The sequence below is a fragment of the Indicator indicator genome, chromosome 36, assembly GCF_027791375.1.
Source record: "Indicator indicator isolate 239-I01 chromosome 36, UM_Iind_1.1, whole genome shotgun sequence".
Classification (NCBI taxonomy): Eukaryota; Metazoa; Chordata; class Aves; order Piciformes; family Indicatoridae; genus Indicator; species Indicator indicator.
In genome coordinates, this window is record NC_072045.1 from 4986683 (window position 1) to 5005597 (window position 18915).

The 18915-nt window shown below is 43.9% G+C and overlaps 1 protein-coding gene across 2 annotated transcripts; it reads left to right on the forward strand.

The window, feature by feature from the left end:
- The first annotated feature begins 74 nt into the window (after nt 1–74).
- Nucleotides 75–17513, forward strand: LOC128978376 (scaffold attachment factor B1-like). Of its 2 annotated transcripts, none has more exons than XM_054396268.1 (21): nt 75–317; nt 1558–1645; nt 3103–3167; nt 3258–3464; nt 3933–3995; nt 4571–4598; nt 5537–6035; nt 6507–6556; nt 7219–7319; nt 9542–9691; nt 9788–9864; nt 11007–11140; nt 11747–11838; nt 12540–12646; nt 13342–13635; nt 13894–14031; nt 14499–14541; nt 15330–15451; nt 15897–16006; nt 16143–16194; nt 17117–17513. In XM_054396268.1, the coding sequence occupies exons 1-21, from the start codon at nt 129–131 to the stop codon at nt 17241–17243; spliced, it is 2736 nt and encodes a 911-aa protein (XP_054252243.1). In that variant the 5' UTR covers nt 75–128; the 3' UTR covers nt 17244–17513. The 2 variants fall into 2 exon arrangements, with proteins under 2 accessions (XP_054252243.1, XP_054252244.1); XM_054396269.1 differs by having other exon boundaries at nt 13897–14031.
- Nucleotides 17514–18915: the final 1402 nt, after the last annotated feature.

An 18915-nucleotide genomic window follows, 5' to 3' on the forward strand; every position in this document is an offset into this window, starting at 1 on the left:
TTTCCCCCCTCCCCTCGGCGCATCTTGGCCTCCCCACCATTTTGTGCTGTGATCGCAAGGTTAGCTATTCGATTGTTTCGTATTCTCCTGTGTGTTCGCGCTTGAGGCGGAATATTGAAGGGGCCTTGATGGCGGAGAGTCAATCAGCGGCCGGCCTGGGGGACGTCACATCCCTTGATGGGGCCGCAGCTCTCGGCTCAGAACCCGAAACCCGCCGGTTGAGCGAGCTGCGAGTCATCGACCTCCGGGCTGAGCTCAAACGTCGTAACCTAGACAGCGGCGGCAACAAGAGTGTTCTCATGGAGCGGCTGAGGAAGGTGAAGCACTGGTCCGGCGGGGGAGGGGGAGGCATCATCCGGGTCCTTTGTCCGCGGCCCGTGGCGGTTGGCGCATGCGCGCTGGGAGGCCCAGGCCGCTGTGCGGGGGAGGCTCTGAGGGGAGCGCGGAGTGGGCGGCGGTGCCCCCGCGTCCCTCCGCTGTTTACGGCGATCTGCGGGGACTCCTTAGCACCGGCATGTCCCTTTCCTCGCACTGCTGTAGAGCCGTTGTCCTTGCGGGGACCGCCAACAGGCCCTGCAGCGGTGCCGCTTCTTGAAACCGCCGCGAACCCATGACGGGGGTTCTGCTGCGATCTCTTCCTGGGCTTTCCCACTTAACGGGCGGCCTTCCCCGATGTTCTCTCCCATTCTCCCATCATTCATACGCTCTCCCCTTTCAGTATCTCTTCACACACTGCACCTGACTCTATCTGTTTCATTTCAGTCTGTATTTTCACAGACTCCCGTCTGATGCAGTTAAAGTGCCTGTCTACCAAGTAGTAAGCTTAAAGGTTTACAGCTGAGGGCAACTTTGTTCCTCAACGGCAGCTTGACTTAGCTGTGGGGTTGTGTTCAAACACTGTACCATTTAGTGTTTGTAATGGCTGCTGTGGCTGCTTGGCTGTATGACCTGAGCTGGGGTTAGACGCTAATGTTTTCATGTGACAGATCCTTAAAAAATGCTCTCATGGTTTGTCACTATTGGGCAGCAAAGAACAACATGGTTGCTTACTCCCCCTCCAACCCAGCAGGTTGGGGGAGAGAATTAGAAGGGTAAAAGTGAGAGAGGACTCATGGATTGAGATTGACAAATAATTTTCTAAAAGGTGAGAAACGGGAAAAAAATAAACTATGTAAAAGAAAACAGTTGCTTACTGTCAACCAACTAATGCAAGCCAATCCCCATTAGTGGCAGCCCCACCAACTTCCACCCTCACCCTTTCTGAGCATGATATCATCTGGTCTGGAATATCCCTTAGGCCAGTTGAGGTCAGCTGTCCCAGCTGCCTCATCCCAGGCTCGTTGTACAGCCCCAGCCTGCTCACTGCTAAGGAGCAGCTTTACATTGCTAGTGCAGCTCAGCAGTAACTAAAACATCCCTGTGTTGCTTCTCAGCACAAATTCAAAGCACAGCTCCATGTTAGCTACTGTGAAGAAATTGAACTCTATCCCATTCAAAACCAGTACAAATGCACACCCACAAACAATACAAGAAATGTTATGCTGCTGTCTCTGATAGGCCATTGAGGATGAAGGAGGTGATCCTGATGAAATTCCTGTGGCCTCAGAATTGACCAACAAGAGAACACCCAAAAGAACTAGCAAAGGTATGATGTCTAGGCAAATACACTTCCTTTGTTTCTATGTAGCTAGAACTTGGTATACAGTGTTGATTGTTTCTGTTCCTTTAACTAAAACATGAATAAATAAATGAGTGCATTTTTTTCCTTTTACTGAAGAGGGTAAACTCTCTTGCATCAGTGAGTAATAACAAGTTCAGGGTGGTAATATGACACCTAACCATGCTCACATTAGGAAGTCCTGAAAGCTATGGATGAACCATCAATTGCTAAAAATGTTGGAGGTTGAAAGGGACCTCCAGAGATTGAGTCCAACCCTCCTGCAAAGCAGGACCTCTTAGAGCACGTCACACAGAAATGCATCCAGGCATATTCTGAAAATCTCTAGAGATCCACAACCTCTCTGGGCAGCCTGCTCCAGGGCTCTGGCACCCTCACAGTAAATTTCTCTCATATTAAGATGGAATTTCCTGTGTTTGAGTTTACATCCATTGTCCTGCCACTGGGTATCACTGAAAAGAGATTGGCTTCATTCTCTTTACAGTCACCCTTCAGATATTTGTAGACATTGATAAGATATCCTCTCAGCCTTTTCTTCTCCAGACTAAACAGCCCCAGCTCTCTCAGTAGTCTTTCCTGATAAGAGAGATGCTCCTGTCCCTTTATCATCCTCATAGCTCCCCATTGAACTCTCTCCTGTAGTTCCCTGTCCTTCTTGAACTAGGGAGCCCAGGACTGTACAGAGTGTTCCAGATGTGGTCTAGGGCTGATTAGAGATGTTTCTATACTTGAGTCCATGAGTATAGAATTGTCAGGCACTGAGCAAGCAGCTGCACCATAAGCTTCTGCTGAAAGCTCTGCTACTGTATGTTAAGGTGGCTCCACAACACCCTGGGTACTGAGTTCCTTGCTGTACCTATATTAATTGTCTTTTTTTTTTTCCTGTGGTTCATCTGAATTGCCCATATCCAGTTCTTAAAAAGATTCTTTCTGAAGCTTACTGCTTCCTTTAAGGTAAAGTGGTACAAATAGGGAAAAAACAGCTGGTTTTGAATAGCAATACATGATTGCTGGTGGCTTGTGTCTAAGATATGATCTCTCTCCAAGATCTTCAAAATTAAGACTAATTCTAAATCAGTTTAATTATTTAAATGTAAGGGGGGGTTCTTGTAACGTTGATATGATGTTTCTTTTAAATGGAAAGAAACCTTCCTGGACAGTGGTTGGATTTTTTGGTGTTGAATTGTTGTGGAATGAGAGGATTGCAGCTGTTGAAAACTGTAGTTGTGCTACTTTTAGTTCATGCTCATGCTGCTCACTTGTATTGAGTGGCAAGTTCTCCTCCCATTGTATCAAGACAGACCTGGACTTCTGAATCGAGGTCTTAAGGATTATTTGCTGAAACAAACTCAGTGTTGAATAGCAGAGAGAAGACATGTTATAAAATTTAGTGCTGTATCTCACTGAAGTGATGCTGGTTTTAGGGAGAAAATCAGAAGAAGAAGGTGTTGAAGACAATGGACTAGAGGAAAACTCTAGAGATGGGCAGGTAAGTGAAAATCATGATTGCTGTTACTAAGAATATGCATCATTTCACCCACAGTAAATACACATCTACCTTTTTTTTTTTTTTCTGTAGGAGGATATTGAAACAAGTCTGGATACCTTGCAGGATATTGACATGATGGACATTAGTGTATTAGATGAAGCTGAAATAGATACTGGCAGTGCAGTAGACTGTGGAGAAGACTATAGTCCTGATAATATTCTTGATTCTCTGTCTGAGAATAAAGACAACATTGAAGCAGAAATGAAAGAACTTCCAGATCAGCTAACAGAAAATGAAGTGAGTAGAGGTCTTTCAAAGGGTATTTACAATCACATCATAGAATGCACTGGATTGGAAGGGACCTCTAGAGGTCATCTAGTCCAAAGCCCCCAGCAGTAAGCAGGGACATCAGAGTCCCATCAAGCCTGACCTTGAACGTCTCCAGAAACAGGGCCTCCACCACCTCTCTGGGCAACCTGGTCCAGCATTCCACCACCCTCATAGTAAAGAACTTCTTTGAAATAGACAATGTCATGTTGAAATCAAAATAAAAGGCAACTGGAGAAAGCTATTTAATCAACAGGAATATTCAGATCTTGCTCCTCATTCTTGGGTGACAATTTGAAGTAACAGTTGAGATCTGTCAAATATTGGAAATTCTTGTTTTACTGCTAGGGAGAATCAAATACAGTAGTATTGCTCCATAAGCTGATATTACTTCTTGTAAGAAATGCTATACAATTCCATTTTCTTTTATTCTTTCAGGAAGATTATGATGAAATTGAAAACAATTTAGATGCCTCTTCTCCCAGTTTAATTGAAATGAAGGTAAATAGAAAAATGTAGCTATATTTTTAGATTGGTTTTGTCACTATTCACTCTGTGCTCATACTGAAAAATAACCCCATGTGACCACAATATAAAATTGTAACAGAATCCATGATGTGTGCTCTTGCTTGGAACACAACTGTCAAATGAAAATCCCTGGTGGTTTTTTCCCTGCTTTTCAGTCATCAAGACTTTCTGCCACTTCTGTGGCAAACAAAAGTGGTCTTGTACTGTTGATTTCTTTGTTTTCCTGCTGATTATAACAAGCAGTAGCTGTGTTTGGTTTTCATTCTGCAGCTAAAGTGGTGCACAAAGATATTTTATTCATCTCTTTACCATTCCAAGCTAGAGATCAGAACAAAGTTGTGGCTGATACTTTGATTTGGCTTTAACATGCTGGATATTTTCCCTGTATAAAATACTGACTTCCAGTGGGTTGTGGTGAAAAAGTGCTAAATGTAGGTAGGAGAATTTGTGTAGCTTTCAATCTTGGGGTTGGGTGAGGGGTTGCTAGTAGTCTGTGTTACAAAATGCAGTTTACAAAATCCTCATCCTCTCTTTATTTTCCCAAACAGAAAATGGAGAAGCTGCACTTGGAGCCAGGTACTGTTAAAGAAAACATATTCCTGTCTATTCAACTAATACTTTTTAAACCATTAACTATTAAAAAAAAAAAAAAACAAAACCAAAACCAAACCAGTCAACAAGCATAATTTACATTATTTTTATGATGGACAACCCAGATCATGCAGGGTCATAGAGATTGGAAACCCAATCATATCCCCAGATCTGTGAAGTGTGATGCTTGTCAGCTTTGAAATATTTCCAGTGAAATGAAATGGTTTAAAAAAAAGACAAAACTCTTTAATGGATTTAGAGAAGTTAATCACAGTTTAAGCTAAAGATTCTGCTTGTAAACAGATCTTGTGATATCACACACCCTAACTCTGTTACTAAGTAGAGAGCAGTGAAAGCAGTAAAAAAAAAAGAAAAAGATATTGTAGGTGATTAAAATGTAAAGATTAGTTACTTGGATACAGAAGAAAGAAGAGAGTTTCTTCATGGAAATTTCATACAGATACTTTTCACTTTCTGGACTGCAAACACACTCATGCACCACCAGAAGATGCCCAGGTCTCATGTTGGACTGTCTGCTAAAAGAAATTCAGAGAAATTTAAAATTGAACCCTCAGTGCCTTGATACACTCAGTTAAGCATCTCGGACTCTGGAAGCTAACTAGAGAAGAAACAGAGCTGAACGATTTCCTGAAGAATATGAAGGATGAGCCAGAAGGTTTTTTTGTTAAATCTGTGGGGGCATTTTTCTTCCCTGTTAACACTGTAGGGCTGGTGTGGTAGTTTGTCAGGCAGCAGGTAGCGTAGCACTTGTAATGCTGTGTACACCTAGGGTTTTCCAATCTCTGTGTAGCTTAGAAGTTCTCTTGGTGTTAGTGTGGCAGCCATGCCAGTTCCACATTTGTGATTGCTGTATTTCCCTGGTGATTAAATCTTGTGCCATTCTATTCCTGTTAAATCCGTAGAAAATGAGAAAATACTCGACATTTTGGGGGAAACTTGTAAATCTGAAGTACTTAACGAAGAGACTTCCGAGGCGGAGCGGCCACATGCCCAGGAAGCCAGTAACGTGGTGCCAGGCAAGAGGCTAGCGGAGGAAGAGGACGCTCTTGCTGCCGCTCAGGTGGAGGAAGATGCTTTAGATATGGACAGCAAATCGGCACAAGCTATGGCAAGGAAGGAAGCAAAGCGTTTAGTTGTAGCAAAAGGGGAGACAAGTGAACAGACAATAGAGGAAGAGAAGCTGGACTCTGACTCTTTAGTAGTAGAGACCCTAAGCGATCAGAGTAGCAAACGCTCCCAAGGCCTGGAAGCCTCTAGTGGGGAAACAGCGGCCAAAGGCGCAGGTCCCGAAGGCAAAGATAGCAAAGAAGATGGCAAGAAAACAGAAGACAAAGCTAATTCTGAGGAACCCCCTGCTACTAAAGAGTCCTCAGCCAGTGAGGGCGGTGATCAGAAAAAGAGGTTTGTTTTTTCTCCGTTATAGCCCAGATGCTATCTGTTTTTCATTGGTCCTTAAGTGATGCAAATAAGGTGTTTCCTTCAATTGGCCACCGAGACTGATGAAATTGTAGCCTATTCCTAAAGAGTCTGTTTTAATTCTCCATGTGCAGATCTATTTTTTTATATAGATATTTTTTTGTTTGTTTTTAAAAGCACAAAGTGTTTGATTTTCTTTCCTTCCTCAACCTTCAGAGGTTGGGGGGGGGGTTTGTTTGTTTTTCTCCTTAAATTACTCTTATTTGTAAACCTCTTCCTAATATAAATCTGTTTAAGAATCTGACTTGGTTATTTCTTGTCAGATGTCTTAAATCGAGTATACAAAGGTATGTTTTCATTTGCAAGGTATTTTCTGGTAGGTATTTAGCTTTTATCAAGAATTTCTAATCAGTTCCTTTTCTTTATGACTTGAATAATGTGTTGTTTTGTCTTTAGCCCTGTTGAGGAGGACAGAGATGCAAAGATAATCTCAAAGGATGAGAAAGGTATGTTTCTGTGCAAAAAAAAAAAAATAGAGCTTTCATGATTGCTTTGGGTTGTGTTGTTTGGGGTTTTTTAGGATTTTGAGGCTGTACAAATGATTTTTCAAGTGTTTTGGGGTCAAATCTAACGTTTACCTGAGTCAGTTGTAGTAACTAGTCATTCAAAGGAGTAAATAGAGGAATCACAGAATGTTAAAGATTGGAAGGGACCTCTAGAGATCAAGTGCAGCCCCCTTGCCAAAGCAGGATCACCCAGGGCAGGTCACAAACACATTCAGATGGGGCTTGGAAGTCAGAGTAAGAATTTTAAAGGAGCAAACTCTTTGCTTCCATTTTAAGGGAATCACAGAATGTTAGGGGTTGGAAGGGACTTTAAAAGATCATCCAGTCCAACCCCACTGCCAGAGCAGGGCCACATAGGGCAGGTCACACAGGAACACAACCAGGCAGATAATTCAATGTCTCCAGTGAAGGAGACTCCACAACCTCTCTGGGTGGCCTGCTCCAGAGCTCCATCACGCTCACAGTAAAGAAGTTTCTCCTCACTTCCTGGGTTGCATTTTGTTGTCTCTCTGATTAAAAAACAATTATGGAATTGCTCCTTTTTATTTCAGAAATAGTTGTTGAAATGGGGCATGTTGGTTGTATTTGTTTTCCTGTTTTAGGGCACGCTGCCAGTGGTTCTGGTAGAAACTTTTGGGTGAGTGGATTGGCTTCCACTACAAGAGCTACAGACTTGAAGAATCTTTTTAGCAAATATGGGAAGGTAAGGGTTGGATTGGCTTGGGTTGGTTTTCTTTTAAGATTTACTAAGCTCCTGTCACTTAAAGTATCAGTGAAGGGATACAAAATCCGAAAATTATTGTGGGATACCAAGGAAAAAATTGAAGTGCACACTGACTGGCTGCTTGCTTGCTTTTTGTTCCGTGGCTCACTTCCAAGCAAATACAAAATTCCCTTTATTATCCTTTATTTGAAACAACCAGTGCCTCTTTATAAATACTTTCCTTTTCTGTGCTGTGTTGGAAACTGACAGTCAGTAGGGAATTTAACACTGCTTATCAAAGACATCCTTAGGACTAAAACAAGCAACAGATGCTGAAATACAATTATTGCAGGCACAGCAAACATGTATCCCACACAGCTGCATGGGAGCTGGCTTCCAGCTGGCTGCTTCAGGCACAGGTGAAGTTAACCTGTCACCATCTGCAGCCAGCCATGCAGATACACCCTCCAAGTGACCCTAAGTGTATCTTAAGTATTGCCTTGATACCCAAAGTCTTCTTTTTGTTTAGACTTGGCAGTTCCTTTAAAAAGCTCTCACTTTGGTAGATTTGAGGGTTGAGGTAGAGTGAGGGAGATTCTTGCAGTTGTTGTTAATGGTAGACAGAATGGCAAATTCCCTGTCAATTGGGAAACTGAAAAAGCTGATTTAGTAGCAGATTGATGTCAGAGACATCAGTAAGGATTTTTGTCAAGCCTTTGAAGCCTTTAAAGATGGCTGTCAGCAGATTGTAGTGAAAGAAAAGTGTTATGTGCTGGCAATCTGCTGTTGAATGTTTAATGAAAATACCCTGGAACTTAAATGTGACTTTATAATAGCTCCAAAAATGGATTAAGTGCAACAGGCTTTAGTCTCATGAGTTTCAGACAAGCTCACTAAAACCTTTTTAATGTTCCTCCTCATAAGAATGCAATTATTTTCCTTCCTTGGTCAGAATTCCATCTGGTAACCTGGAACATTGATCACAAAGCTTACACAATTATAAATGTATTTAAAAACTAGACAGCAGCCAACCTTGTGTTTGCCTCTACTTTGATGCCATGGTACTGTTTAGTCACTTGGATGCCATGGTACTGTTTAGCCACTGGGGTAAAACTATTGTTACTTTCTTTGGAGTATTAGTAGGGGCATTTCTAGAAGGAAATGTACACCTGCAATAAATGAAGTGCTCAAAAGTATGTTCTTTATTCAGCTGTGCTTGAAAATACTGACACCTCTGTGAAATCCAATTGATTTCTGTAACACAAACTGAGCTGTGTGGAAGGTATAAACATAAGTAAGCAGAATTTATAGAACAGAGGTGTTTTCTGTGGGCTTTTTCCATACACTTCTGAGGTGAACATCCTAATTCTTCAACAAGATGGTAGATAAAATGCTGTCTGCCTTTTAGCAGTGACAGGGAAAGGTTTTTTCCGAGGGCAGATGGGACTTGGCAATTGAGCAAGCATTGGCACGTGGGTGGAAATTGGCTTACAAATTGTTATTAGGTTTTTAATCCTTTATCCTTGAGCAGAATAATGTTACTGATGCAAAGTTAGCCTTTTTAAAAATTTATCTTAATGGGCTTTCTTCAGAACAGAATTCAGTCTTTGCCTCCCATCTTTTGCAGCCTTGCATTGGTGAGAGAAGCAGGAATAGCTCCAAGCAGTGTTCCTTTTCATAGATTCACAGACTGATTTGGGTTGGAAGAGACCTTAAAGACCATCCAGTTCCAACCCCCCTGCCATGGGCAAGGACACCTCCCACTAGCCTCATCCAACCTGGCCTTGAACACCTCCAGGGAGGGGGCATCTACAGCCTCGCTGGGCAACCTGTTCCATGTCTCCCCACCCTCACTGGAAAGAATTTCTAATCTCCAATCTCAATCTCTCCTCTTCCAGCTCAAAGCCATTGCCCCTTGTCCTGTCACTCCCCAGCCCTTGTCCAAAGTCCCTCCTCAGCTCTCCTGGAGCCCCTTCAGGTACTGGGAGGCTGCTCCTCTAAGGTCTCCCTGGAGCCTTCTCCTCAGGCTGAACAGCTCCAACTCTCCCAGCCTGTCCCCACAGGGGAGGTACTCCAACCCTCTGAGATTTGTTCATCTGTTAAAAATGGAAGCTTTCCTGAATGATCATGGACAAGAATAAATCAGAGTAGAAATGGAGCTTGCCCTTGTTGCTGCTGTTAGGCAGGCAGTTGTTACAGTAACCTCTCTCTATTTTGGGAAGGTGGTAGGTGCAAAAGTTGTCACCAACGCTCGCAGTCCTGGCGCTCGCTGTTACGGCTTTGTCACAATGTCTACAGCAGAGGAAGCAACAAAATGTATAACTCACCTCCACAAAACAGAGTTACATGGGAAAATCATTTCTGTAGAAAAGGTGAGTACTGATCCCCACAGACACATCCCATTACCATCAGACTGGACAAAAGATCAAGGCGCATTCTCAGCTGATGATGTGCAAAATCCTTTTCAGGCAAAAAGTGAACCTGCTGGGAAGAAGCCAAGTGAAAAAAAAGAGAATGAAGGAAAAAGAGAATCAGGCAGTGAGAGGTACTGTTCTAAAAATTCTCTGTCCAGAGATGTTTTGCCAGTTGTCAGTGTATGCTGATTGGTCAGGAACAGAACAGTGAGAATTTGTGGCAAGCACCAAAAAGCCATAGATCCATTTTTCTAACTTTTATTCCAAGAAAAGGTTCTGTTGGTGTTCAGTGGCTTAACAAAGCTCTGTTAATGTGTTTTGAGGTAGGCATTGGAAAGTTGCATTTTAAAACATACCTTTTAATTTAGCTGTATTTGGGTTTTAGCAGACTGTGTTCATAGAATGGTCTGGGTTGGAAGGGACCTCTAAAGGTCATCCAGTCCAACCCCCTCTGCAGTCAGCAGGGACATCCTCAACTTGCAGGTTGAGGATCAGGTTGCCCAGAGCCCTGTTGAGCCTTACCTTGAATATCTCCAGGGATGGGGCCCCAACCACCTCCCTGGGCAACCTGTTCCAGTGTTCCACTCCCTTCATGGTAAAGAACTTGTTCTGACAGCCATTCTAAATGATGCTTTCATGTCACACATCTCTAGAAAAGACCATTTGAGAATTTTGATCAGTGTCACAGTTTCTTCTTTACATTTTGCTCTCATTGGAACAGGGCTTTCTCAGGTGGTTGTGGTCACAAACACTTAAAGCTAAGTTGTCCAAAATCTCATTTCCAGAGTGTGTTGCTCTTCAGCACTGTGCTGTTTTCTTTAGCATTACTGAAAGTAGCTGAAAAAGACACTTGAGAGTGAATAAGGCACTAAGTCCTTTGTTTTAATTATCTTCTTGAGGCCTAACTCCTATTGCTGAGAAGTTTTTGCCTTGATTTCATCTAGTTGCCCAACAAAGGTTACTCATCTTGGCACTTTTTAATTCTCATGTTGTACAAGAAACTTTGTGGGCATGAAGTGTGGAGTTGAGTGAATTTTTCCATTTGCTTCCAGTTGAGATACCTGGAATCATAGCCATGTTTTTGTGACAGCTGCACAGTATAATCTGATTGGTTTATTCTATGGGGTAGGAAGTTGTAGAAGGAAATCTTAGGAATTTTAATTATGACTGACTTATGACAACAGAATTCTACTTTGCTCCTGTGTTGCTAGCAAGCTCCTTTCATTTTCTTTTACTCTGCATCAATCTAATCTTTATCAATATCTACCTGTAGACCTGGCAGTGTTAAAAGAGATGAAAAATCTGACCACAAAGATGATTCTAAAAAGACAGAAGATAAAGATGAAAAGGAAAAAAAAGATAAAGATGAAAAGTTTGGTTCATCAGATCAACATAAAACTAAATCAGGTAATTTGGCTGTTTGTTTGTTTGTTTGTTTTTTCCTAGAGTAAAAGATTTGGTAAAGTATGAGTATTAATTGTAGGCAATTGTAGAATTCTACCAACCAGGGCTGAGTTTCAAGCCTTTGCAATAAGGTGTTGCATGCTCCAGGGTGGTCTGACTCCTATGTGGCTCTGATACCTGGCATTTAACACTTGTGGGTGCAGCAGTCACACCCAAAGGAGGTTCTCTGCTGTCCAGACCTGGCACCAAGATGGCACTTGGAGAACAGAGAGAGCATCTTGTCATGAAACTGGTTCAGAAATCACCATGGGAGGATAAGGGGGCAGCAGAGGGGATAGATAAGCTGTGATGATATTAATGTTGTTTAAAGGTCATTTAAAAACAACCCAATGTTGTAGAATTCTTTCAGATTCTTCGTTGGAAAGGCAGAAGGTATAAAGAGGCAGGAGGGGAGGGTATTTGACATTAGGTCATCCACTTGGGAGAGATGTGGAGAAAAAAATGATTTTTGAGGAACATTTTGGAGAAGATAACTTCTGGCATAGTAGAGAGCTGTAGTGTATGTAGTTTTTTTCCCATCTCTTTCCCTTCAACCTCTGATTTATTTAGGAAGTAAAGGAACAGAGAGAACTGTAGTAATGGATAAATCCAAAGGAGAACCTGTCATTAGTGTGAAAACATCAACTACATCAAAAGACAGAGTAAGTAATGTTTCTTCATGGGAAATATTAAATAATCATAGAATTGTTTTGGTTGGAAAAGACCTCCAAGATCATCAAGTCCAACTGTCAACCCAGCACCACCATGGCCACTAAACCATGTCCCCAGGTGCCATGGCCACACGTTTCTTGAACACCTCCAGGGATGGGGACTCCACCACCTCCCTGGGCAGCCTGTGCCAAGCCCTGACCACTCTTGCAGCAAAGAAATTGTTCCTAATCTCCAACCTAACCCTCCCCTGGTACAACTTCAGGCCATTTCCTGTCATCCTGTCCCCTGATACTAGGGAGAAGAGACCAGCTTCAACCTAGCTCTAGCCTCCTTTCAGGAAGTTGTAGGGAGCCAGAAGATTTCCCTTCAGCCTCCTTTTCTTCCTAATCTCCAGTCCAAATCTGCCCTCTTCCAGCTCAAAGCCATTGCCTTTCATCCTATCACTCCAAGCCCCTGTAAAAAGTCCCTCCCCAAATGTGGGCAGGTTGCTGTGTCCATGTGGTTTGTAAGGTTAAAGAAAAAACAAACAAACCAACTGTTGAATAAAAAACGTGGGGGCTAAGCTTTGAGCCACGATCCCTATGGATGGAAAGAGAGCTTAGAGCTTTCTTTGTGCTGGTTGTCCTTTCACAAAGTTCCCCCTTTAGAAATGCACTCCATTTAAATGTCTCTACTTCCATGTTGCACACAGAGCAGTAAGAGCCAAGATCGCAAATCAGAGAGCAGGGAGAGGCAAGGGATTGTGCCCTTCAACAAGATCAAAGCGCAGCGGAAAATGAGGGAGGCAGAGCAGCGCCGGTAAGAGCAGCACTGACACCACTCACTTCTTACTTATTTACTGACTATTTTAACTGCTCTAGAATAAATAATTAAATGTAACAATGACTGGGAAATAAAGGGGGTTGATTTGGTTTTTACTTGTAGTTTTGTTACACGTTTGTGGGTCAGGGTTAGCGAATCGTTAAATTGTTTTGATTGGAAAAGACCTCCAAGATCATCCAGTCCAGCCTTCAACCCAGCACCACCATGGCCATCAAACCCAGTCCCCAAGTGCCATGGCCACACCTTTCTTTAACACTTCCAGAGATGAGGACTCCACCACCTCCCTGGGCAGCCTGTTCCAATCCCTGACCTCTCTTGCAGCAAAGAAATTCTTCCTAATGTCCAACCTAACCCTCCCCCGACACAACTTCAGGCCATTTCCTCTCATTCTGTCACAGATCGTAGGGAGAAGAGACAAATTCCACCTGGCTCCAGCCTCCTTACAGGAAGTTGTAGGGAGCCAGAAGGTGTCCCCTCAGCCTCCTTTCCTCCATGCTGAACAACCCCAGTTCCCTCAGCCTCTCCTCATAAGAACTGCTCTGTAGACCCTGCACATTCGCAGTTGCTGTGGTTTTAATTTTTAATACTTCCTTTTCTTTAGTTTTTTCCCTGTTAACCTCCTGTGTTTGTTGAAGCCTCAGAGCTGTAAGTGTTTGTTTCTGCTACGACAGCACACGTGAGCGTCGGGAGAGGCAGCAGCACCTGCAGACCATCCGGGAACGGGAAGAAAGGGAAAGGCTCGAGATCGCTCGGGAGAGACTGGAAATTGAAAGGCAGCGCCTGGAACAGGAACGGATGGAAAGAGAAAGGCTGGAGAGGGAAAGGATGCACATCGAGCACGAGAGGAGGAGAGAGCAGGATCGCATCCAGCGCGAGAGGGAAGAGCTGCGGCGGCAGCACGAGCAGCTGCGCTATGAGCAGGAGCGGCGCTCTGCCATGAGGAGGCCTTACGACATAGATGGCAGGTAAAGGCAGCAAAGACATGATGCAAGTGGAAGACTTTGCTGCCAGGTTCTGCCTCATCAGCCTGGGCTATAAAAAGCTGTCTGTGTGCCCTCAGGTTTTGGTCAGCAGCAGCTGTTGATTGCATTGTGTCGAACTATCCTCCCTGAGGTTTTTCAAGTCCCTTTTGGGACTTAGTTATGCTTCTTCGTAGTTTGGAAGGAGGGAAGCAATATCCAAGGGCATTCTCCTGACTGAAATGGGCATGTTCCTTCCATCAGGAGAGATGATCCATACTGGCCAGAGGCAAAACGCATGGCAATGAATGACAGGTACCACTCAGACTTCAGTCGCCAGGATCGCTTCCATGACTTCGATCACAGGGACCGTGGCCGTTACCAAGACCATTCAGTAGACAGGTTGGTGTCTTACCTCCTCCACTCTGTTGCCCAAAATCAACAGACAAAAATGTGTTTCGTGTCTCATTTAGCAGCCTTTGTGTGTTCGGGTTGCATTTTATTGTTTTAAGCATGGTCTCTTTCCTATATAGTCACAAAGAGCAGCAGTTAAACATTCTGGCAGGCTTGTTCAGAGTGTCCTGCAGTTGCTTCACACATCTGCAGGATTCTAAAACATTCCCAAATACTATTGTAGGCACCTAGCATCTTAAAAATAGTCTTGTTTATGCTTTAGGACTAACTGGATTCTCCAGGAATCCAGGACACAGTGTCTTGGTTACCATATATCCCAGCTGCCTGTGCCGTTTGTAGATCAGGTTGGCAGCACTTGGAAGCAGGATTTTTCATCTCTGTTGTTCTGCAGATGGATTTTTATAGGCTGCTGTATGTTTTACTGCCACAATCTGATCTTAATTGTCTGTTTGCAGGAGAGATGGCTCTAGGACAATGATGGGAGATCGGGACGCACAAGTGAGTTGCTTTATAAAGCTACAGAAACATCATAGAATGATAAAATGGATTGGGTGGGAAGGGACCCCTAAAGATCATCCAGTTCCAACACCCCTGCCCTGGGCAGGGACACCTCCCACTAGCCCAGGTCCTGCTCAGCCTAGAAAAGGCTCACAGGCAATCAGTCAGGGTTGGAAGGGACCACAAGGATCATCTAGTTCCAACCCCCCTGCCATGGGCAGGGACACCTCACACTAGAATACCTCTACTATTAATACTATTAATACTTCATGGGAGGGAAAGTATGGCAAAGATAGAGCCAGGCTCTGTTCAGTAGAGCCCACTGACAGGGCAAGAGTCAATGAGCAGAGACTGAAACATGAAATTCCATCTGAAGACAAAACAAATCAGCTCTAAAACCCAAACAACAACAACCAAAAAAAAAAAAAAAAACCCCAAAAAAAAAACCCTCAGCCCAAAACAAAACAATAAAAACCAAGGTAAAGGTAAACCTAACCAACAAAACAAACAAAACAAACTCAAACCACAACTGTGAAGGTCTTCAAACACTGGAATAGGTTAAGGAAGTTGTGAAATTTCCAGCTGTGAAGACTCTCAAACCCCAAAGGGAGACTGTTCTGGACAGCCTGCTCTGGCTGAATGTGCTTGAACCTGCGGGCTGGACTAGATGATCTCAGGAGGTCCCTCCTATCCTAATTGATTCTGGGATGAAGTCATTGCAGCTGAGTGAGTGCAGCCAATGTAGGAGTATGGTTTAGGCAGTCCTGTGAGTGTCCTTTGCCTTCCAGCACTACCCAGATGAGCGCCACGGAGGACCAGATCGTCACTCGCGAGACTCTCGGGAGAGCTGGGGCAGCTATGGATCTGACAGAAGAATGAGTGAGAGCAGAGGCATGCCCCCCCAGTCACGGTTAGTCTGCTTCACTGGAAGTGTTTTGGGTTTTTTTTTCTTGTGCATTTATATTCCCACATGTGGAAGTGGGGATGGAAGGTTTGGAAGTGGGATTCTTGGTTTTTTTTCCAGCTTTCTCTGTTGGATGGATTACAAATGGGTAGCTCTTTCAGCTTGCTTTGTGAGTCAAAGCATGCAGCTTGGTGGGATGGTTTTAAACATTATTTTCATTTTTGTAACAACTTCCCATCTGAAAGCCTTCATGTTTTCAATTCATTTTACCTAACATTACTAGCAAAGTTTTGATACTGTCAGGGTAATGGTTCTTCCCCTAGCTTCCAGCTGTTGGCAGCACCATCCCTGTCCAGCCTTTTGAAGGGGAAAAAACCAAGCTAATTATTTGACTTTTGAGTCTTATTTTGCTTCCTCTGGCTAATGTGAAGAGGTCTGAATCTCATTGCAGAGATGGACGTGACTGGGGAGATCATGGAAGAAAGTTTGAAGGCCATCAAGATCGTTCATGGCAGAGCAGTGTGGATGGGATGATAGGACGGGATCATGAGAGGTGGCAAGGTAGGCTGCTTGCATAACAGCTCAGTAGTTGTGCCATAGAAAGTAGGAAATGCAGGCATTGTTGTCCTCAGAGATGAAGTAAAACTATTACTGTGCATCTCAAGCAAGCAGCTGAACCTTTTTGGGTTTTTCTTAGGTGGAGGTAGAGGCAGACCTGGCCACGTGATGCATCGTGGAGGCATGTCAGGGTAAGAACTTTAAAGGAGCAAAGTCTTTGCTTCCCTTTTAAGGGAATCACAGAATGTTAGGGGTTGGAAGGGACTGCAAAAGTTTGATCATCCAGTCCAATCCTCCTGTCAGAGCAGGGCCACATAGGGCAGATTTTGAAGTCTCCAGTGAAGGAGACTCCACAGCTTCTCTGGGCAGCCTACTCCAGGGCTCCATCACCTTCACAGTTGAAAGCTTTTTCCCTGTGTTCATGTGGAACCTCCTCTGCTCCATGCTTGCCCCATGTCCTGTCCTTGGACATCCCTGAGCAGAGCCTGGCTCCATCCTCCCGACACTGCCCTGCACATCTTTATCAACAGGAATGAGATCATTCCTCAGGCTCCTCCAAGCCCCAGCTCCCTCAGCCTGTCCTCAGCAGGGAGATGTTCCACTGCCTTCAGCAGCTTTACAGCTGCATGCTGCACTCTCTCAAGCAGTTCCTTGAACTGAGGGACTCAGAACTGGACACAATATTCCAGATGCAGCCTCAGGAGGGCAGAGTAGAGGGACATCTATTTTAAATAGCCAAAAAAAAAACTTTTCTGGGAGCATCAGCGACCTGATTTGTTACTTAACTGTCAAGAAAGAATCATAGAATGGTTCGGGATGGAAGGGACTCCAAAGGTCATCCAGTCCAACCCCCTCTGCAGTAAGCAGGGACATCCTCCACTAGATGGAGGTTGCCCAGAGCCTTGAATATCTCCAGGGATGGGGCCTCAACTACCTCTCTGGACAACCTGTTCCAGTGTTCCACCACCCTCATGGTAACACCATCCCCATGGCTTTTATGCGCTGCAGAAAAACGATGCCGAAAGTTTGAAAAGAAGCATCCATGAGATCACCTGGAGGCCCAGAGCCACAGGAAGAACGTCTGAATCCTTTTTTTTGTTTGTTTGTTTTCAGGCGTGGAGGCTTCATGCAAAGTGGCAACCAAAGTCAGATGATGCATGCAGGAGGAATGCAAGAAGGATTTGCTGGCCAGGAGAGAGCAAACAGACCTAACGACCCTCGGTTCAACCGTCGCTACTGAGTCTCTTGGAATTTTTAATGCAAGGTGGCAACCAAAATGAATTCTGTTACCCAGGGTTACCATTCACTTGTAACTCAGGGGCCACTCTTAAATGTAATTTTATTACTTCGTTTTGGGGTTTGTTGTTTGTTGTTTTGTTTTTTTTTTTTAAAGCTGCTGCCATATCCTGTCACTCGACCCAATGTGAACTCATTCGTTTTTGTAATGTGTTTGTTCATATCCCCATCCAAAATGTTTGTTAATGAAGCATTCCATTTTCCAGAAATAAAAAAGCCTGTTTGCAGTTAATGCTTTGGTTGCAGCAGTCCCCTGGAAAACTTCCATTTTATTCAGCTCTACCTTAAAACCTAAACCCATGTCACTTTGCTTTCAAAAATGAAGTATCAAAATGCTTTCCAGGTTGTCTCTTTACACTTTCAGTAGCAAGTAGCTCCCAGCAATGCACTTCAAGGAGTGTGACTTCAGCTGTCACAGGAGGAGACTTCAGCAGGAGGGAGTGGTGGTGTATTGCAGCTGTCCAAGCCTGAACACCTTGTCACTGCAAAATGAGCTTGGAAGGCAAATAGTGAATCTTTTTTTTTTTGTCATCTTGTGTCATGGTGGTTAAGTGCTGTGCAACAACTCTGAAAATTCAAAGGATGGGTGGGGTTGGAAGGGATCTTGAAGATCATCCAGTTCCAACCCCACTGCCATGGGCAGGGAGACCTCACCCTAGGCAAGACCTCATCCAACCTGGCTTTGAACACCTCCAGGGAGGGGGCATCCACAACCTCATGTGGCTCTGAGCAACCTGATCTAGCGTGAGGTGTCCCTGCCCATGGCAGGGGGGTTGGAACTGGATGATCCTTGAGGTCCCTTCCAACCCTTAACAATTCCATGATTCTCCCTGGGCAGCCTGAGTTACCAGCACAGCTCCTCCAAGAGAAAATACAAAGGTCCTTGGGAAAGCAATGACTTCCATCTGCAAGTCACAATTATTTCTGTTTAGCTTCTGATAGATAATGGACAGTCCAAAGTTCCACCACTTTCAGGCCAGTAATTTTCCCTAGCAATCCAAAACTTCCATGAAGCAGAACAGAAGCCACAGCTGGCTGTGCTTTGGTGTCAGTGTAAGAAGGTGGTGAGAGCAGGATGAAGATTTAGTATAAATGACTGCACAAAGGCAAATTAAAATTTGGCTGTGAGCAACATGGCCTTAGCCTTACCCACCAAAAAAGGCTTTTGTGATGCCAAGAGGGAGCAAATCCTTTTGCTTTCTTTACTAGAGTCACTTTTTTTCCCATCTTCAGAGATATTTGGGTTTGGTTTGGGTTTTTTTTTTTTCAGTTGTCTGCAGATTTTCCTTTCTTTATTCATTCCCTACAGCCTGCGTTGTTAGGGAGAGTGAAACCTCACAGCTTTTTCATCAGACTTGCCACACTGGTGGACAAATCATCTCCATTCTAAGAAGCTGCTTTGCTTGCAGGGGGGGAGTTGCCTGAGGCTGTCTGGATCTCACACAGACGTCAAGTTCATTTTTGGTTTGGTGGTGAAGCAAAGAAAGCCTTAGGGTCATTTATTCAAGAACAAATCAGGAATGCAAATAAAGACTTCCAGACTACTTACTAGCACCTAACCACTAATTGTGTGTGGGGCTGGCTAGAAGCCAAGGCCTCCTTGCTTTTAATCCTTT

What these genes read in the sequence shown, in the direction of transcription:
- LOC128978376 (XM_054396268.1), top strand. Translation starts at nt 129, where the DNA reads ATGGCGGAGAGTCAATCAGCGGCCGGCCTGGGGGACGTCACATCCCTT. An exon ending in AAAACTCTAGAGATGGGCAG is followed by an intron (nt 3,168 to 3,257) that starts GTAAGTGAAAAT and finishes TTTTTTCTGTAG; the next exon opens with GAGGATATTGAAACAAGTCT. An exon ending in GGCGGTGATCAGAAAAAGAG is followed by an intron (nt 6,036 to 6,506) that starts GTTTGTTTTTTC and finishes TTTTGTCTTTAG; the next exon opens with CCCTGTTGAGGAGGACAGAG.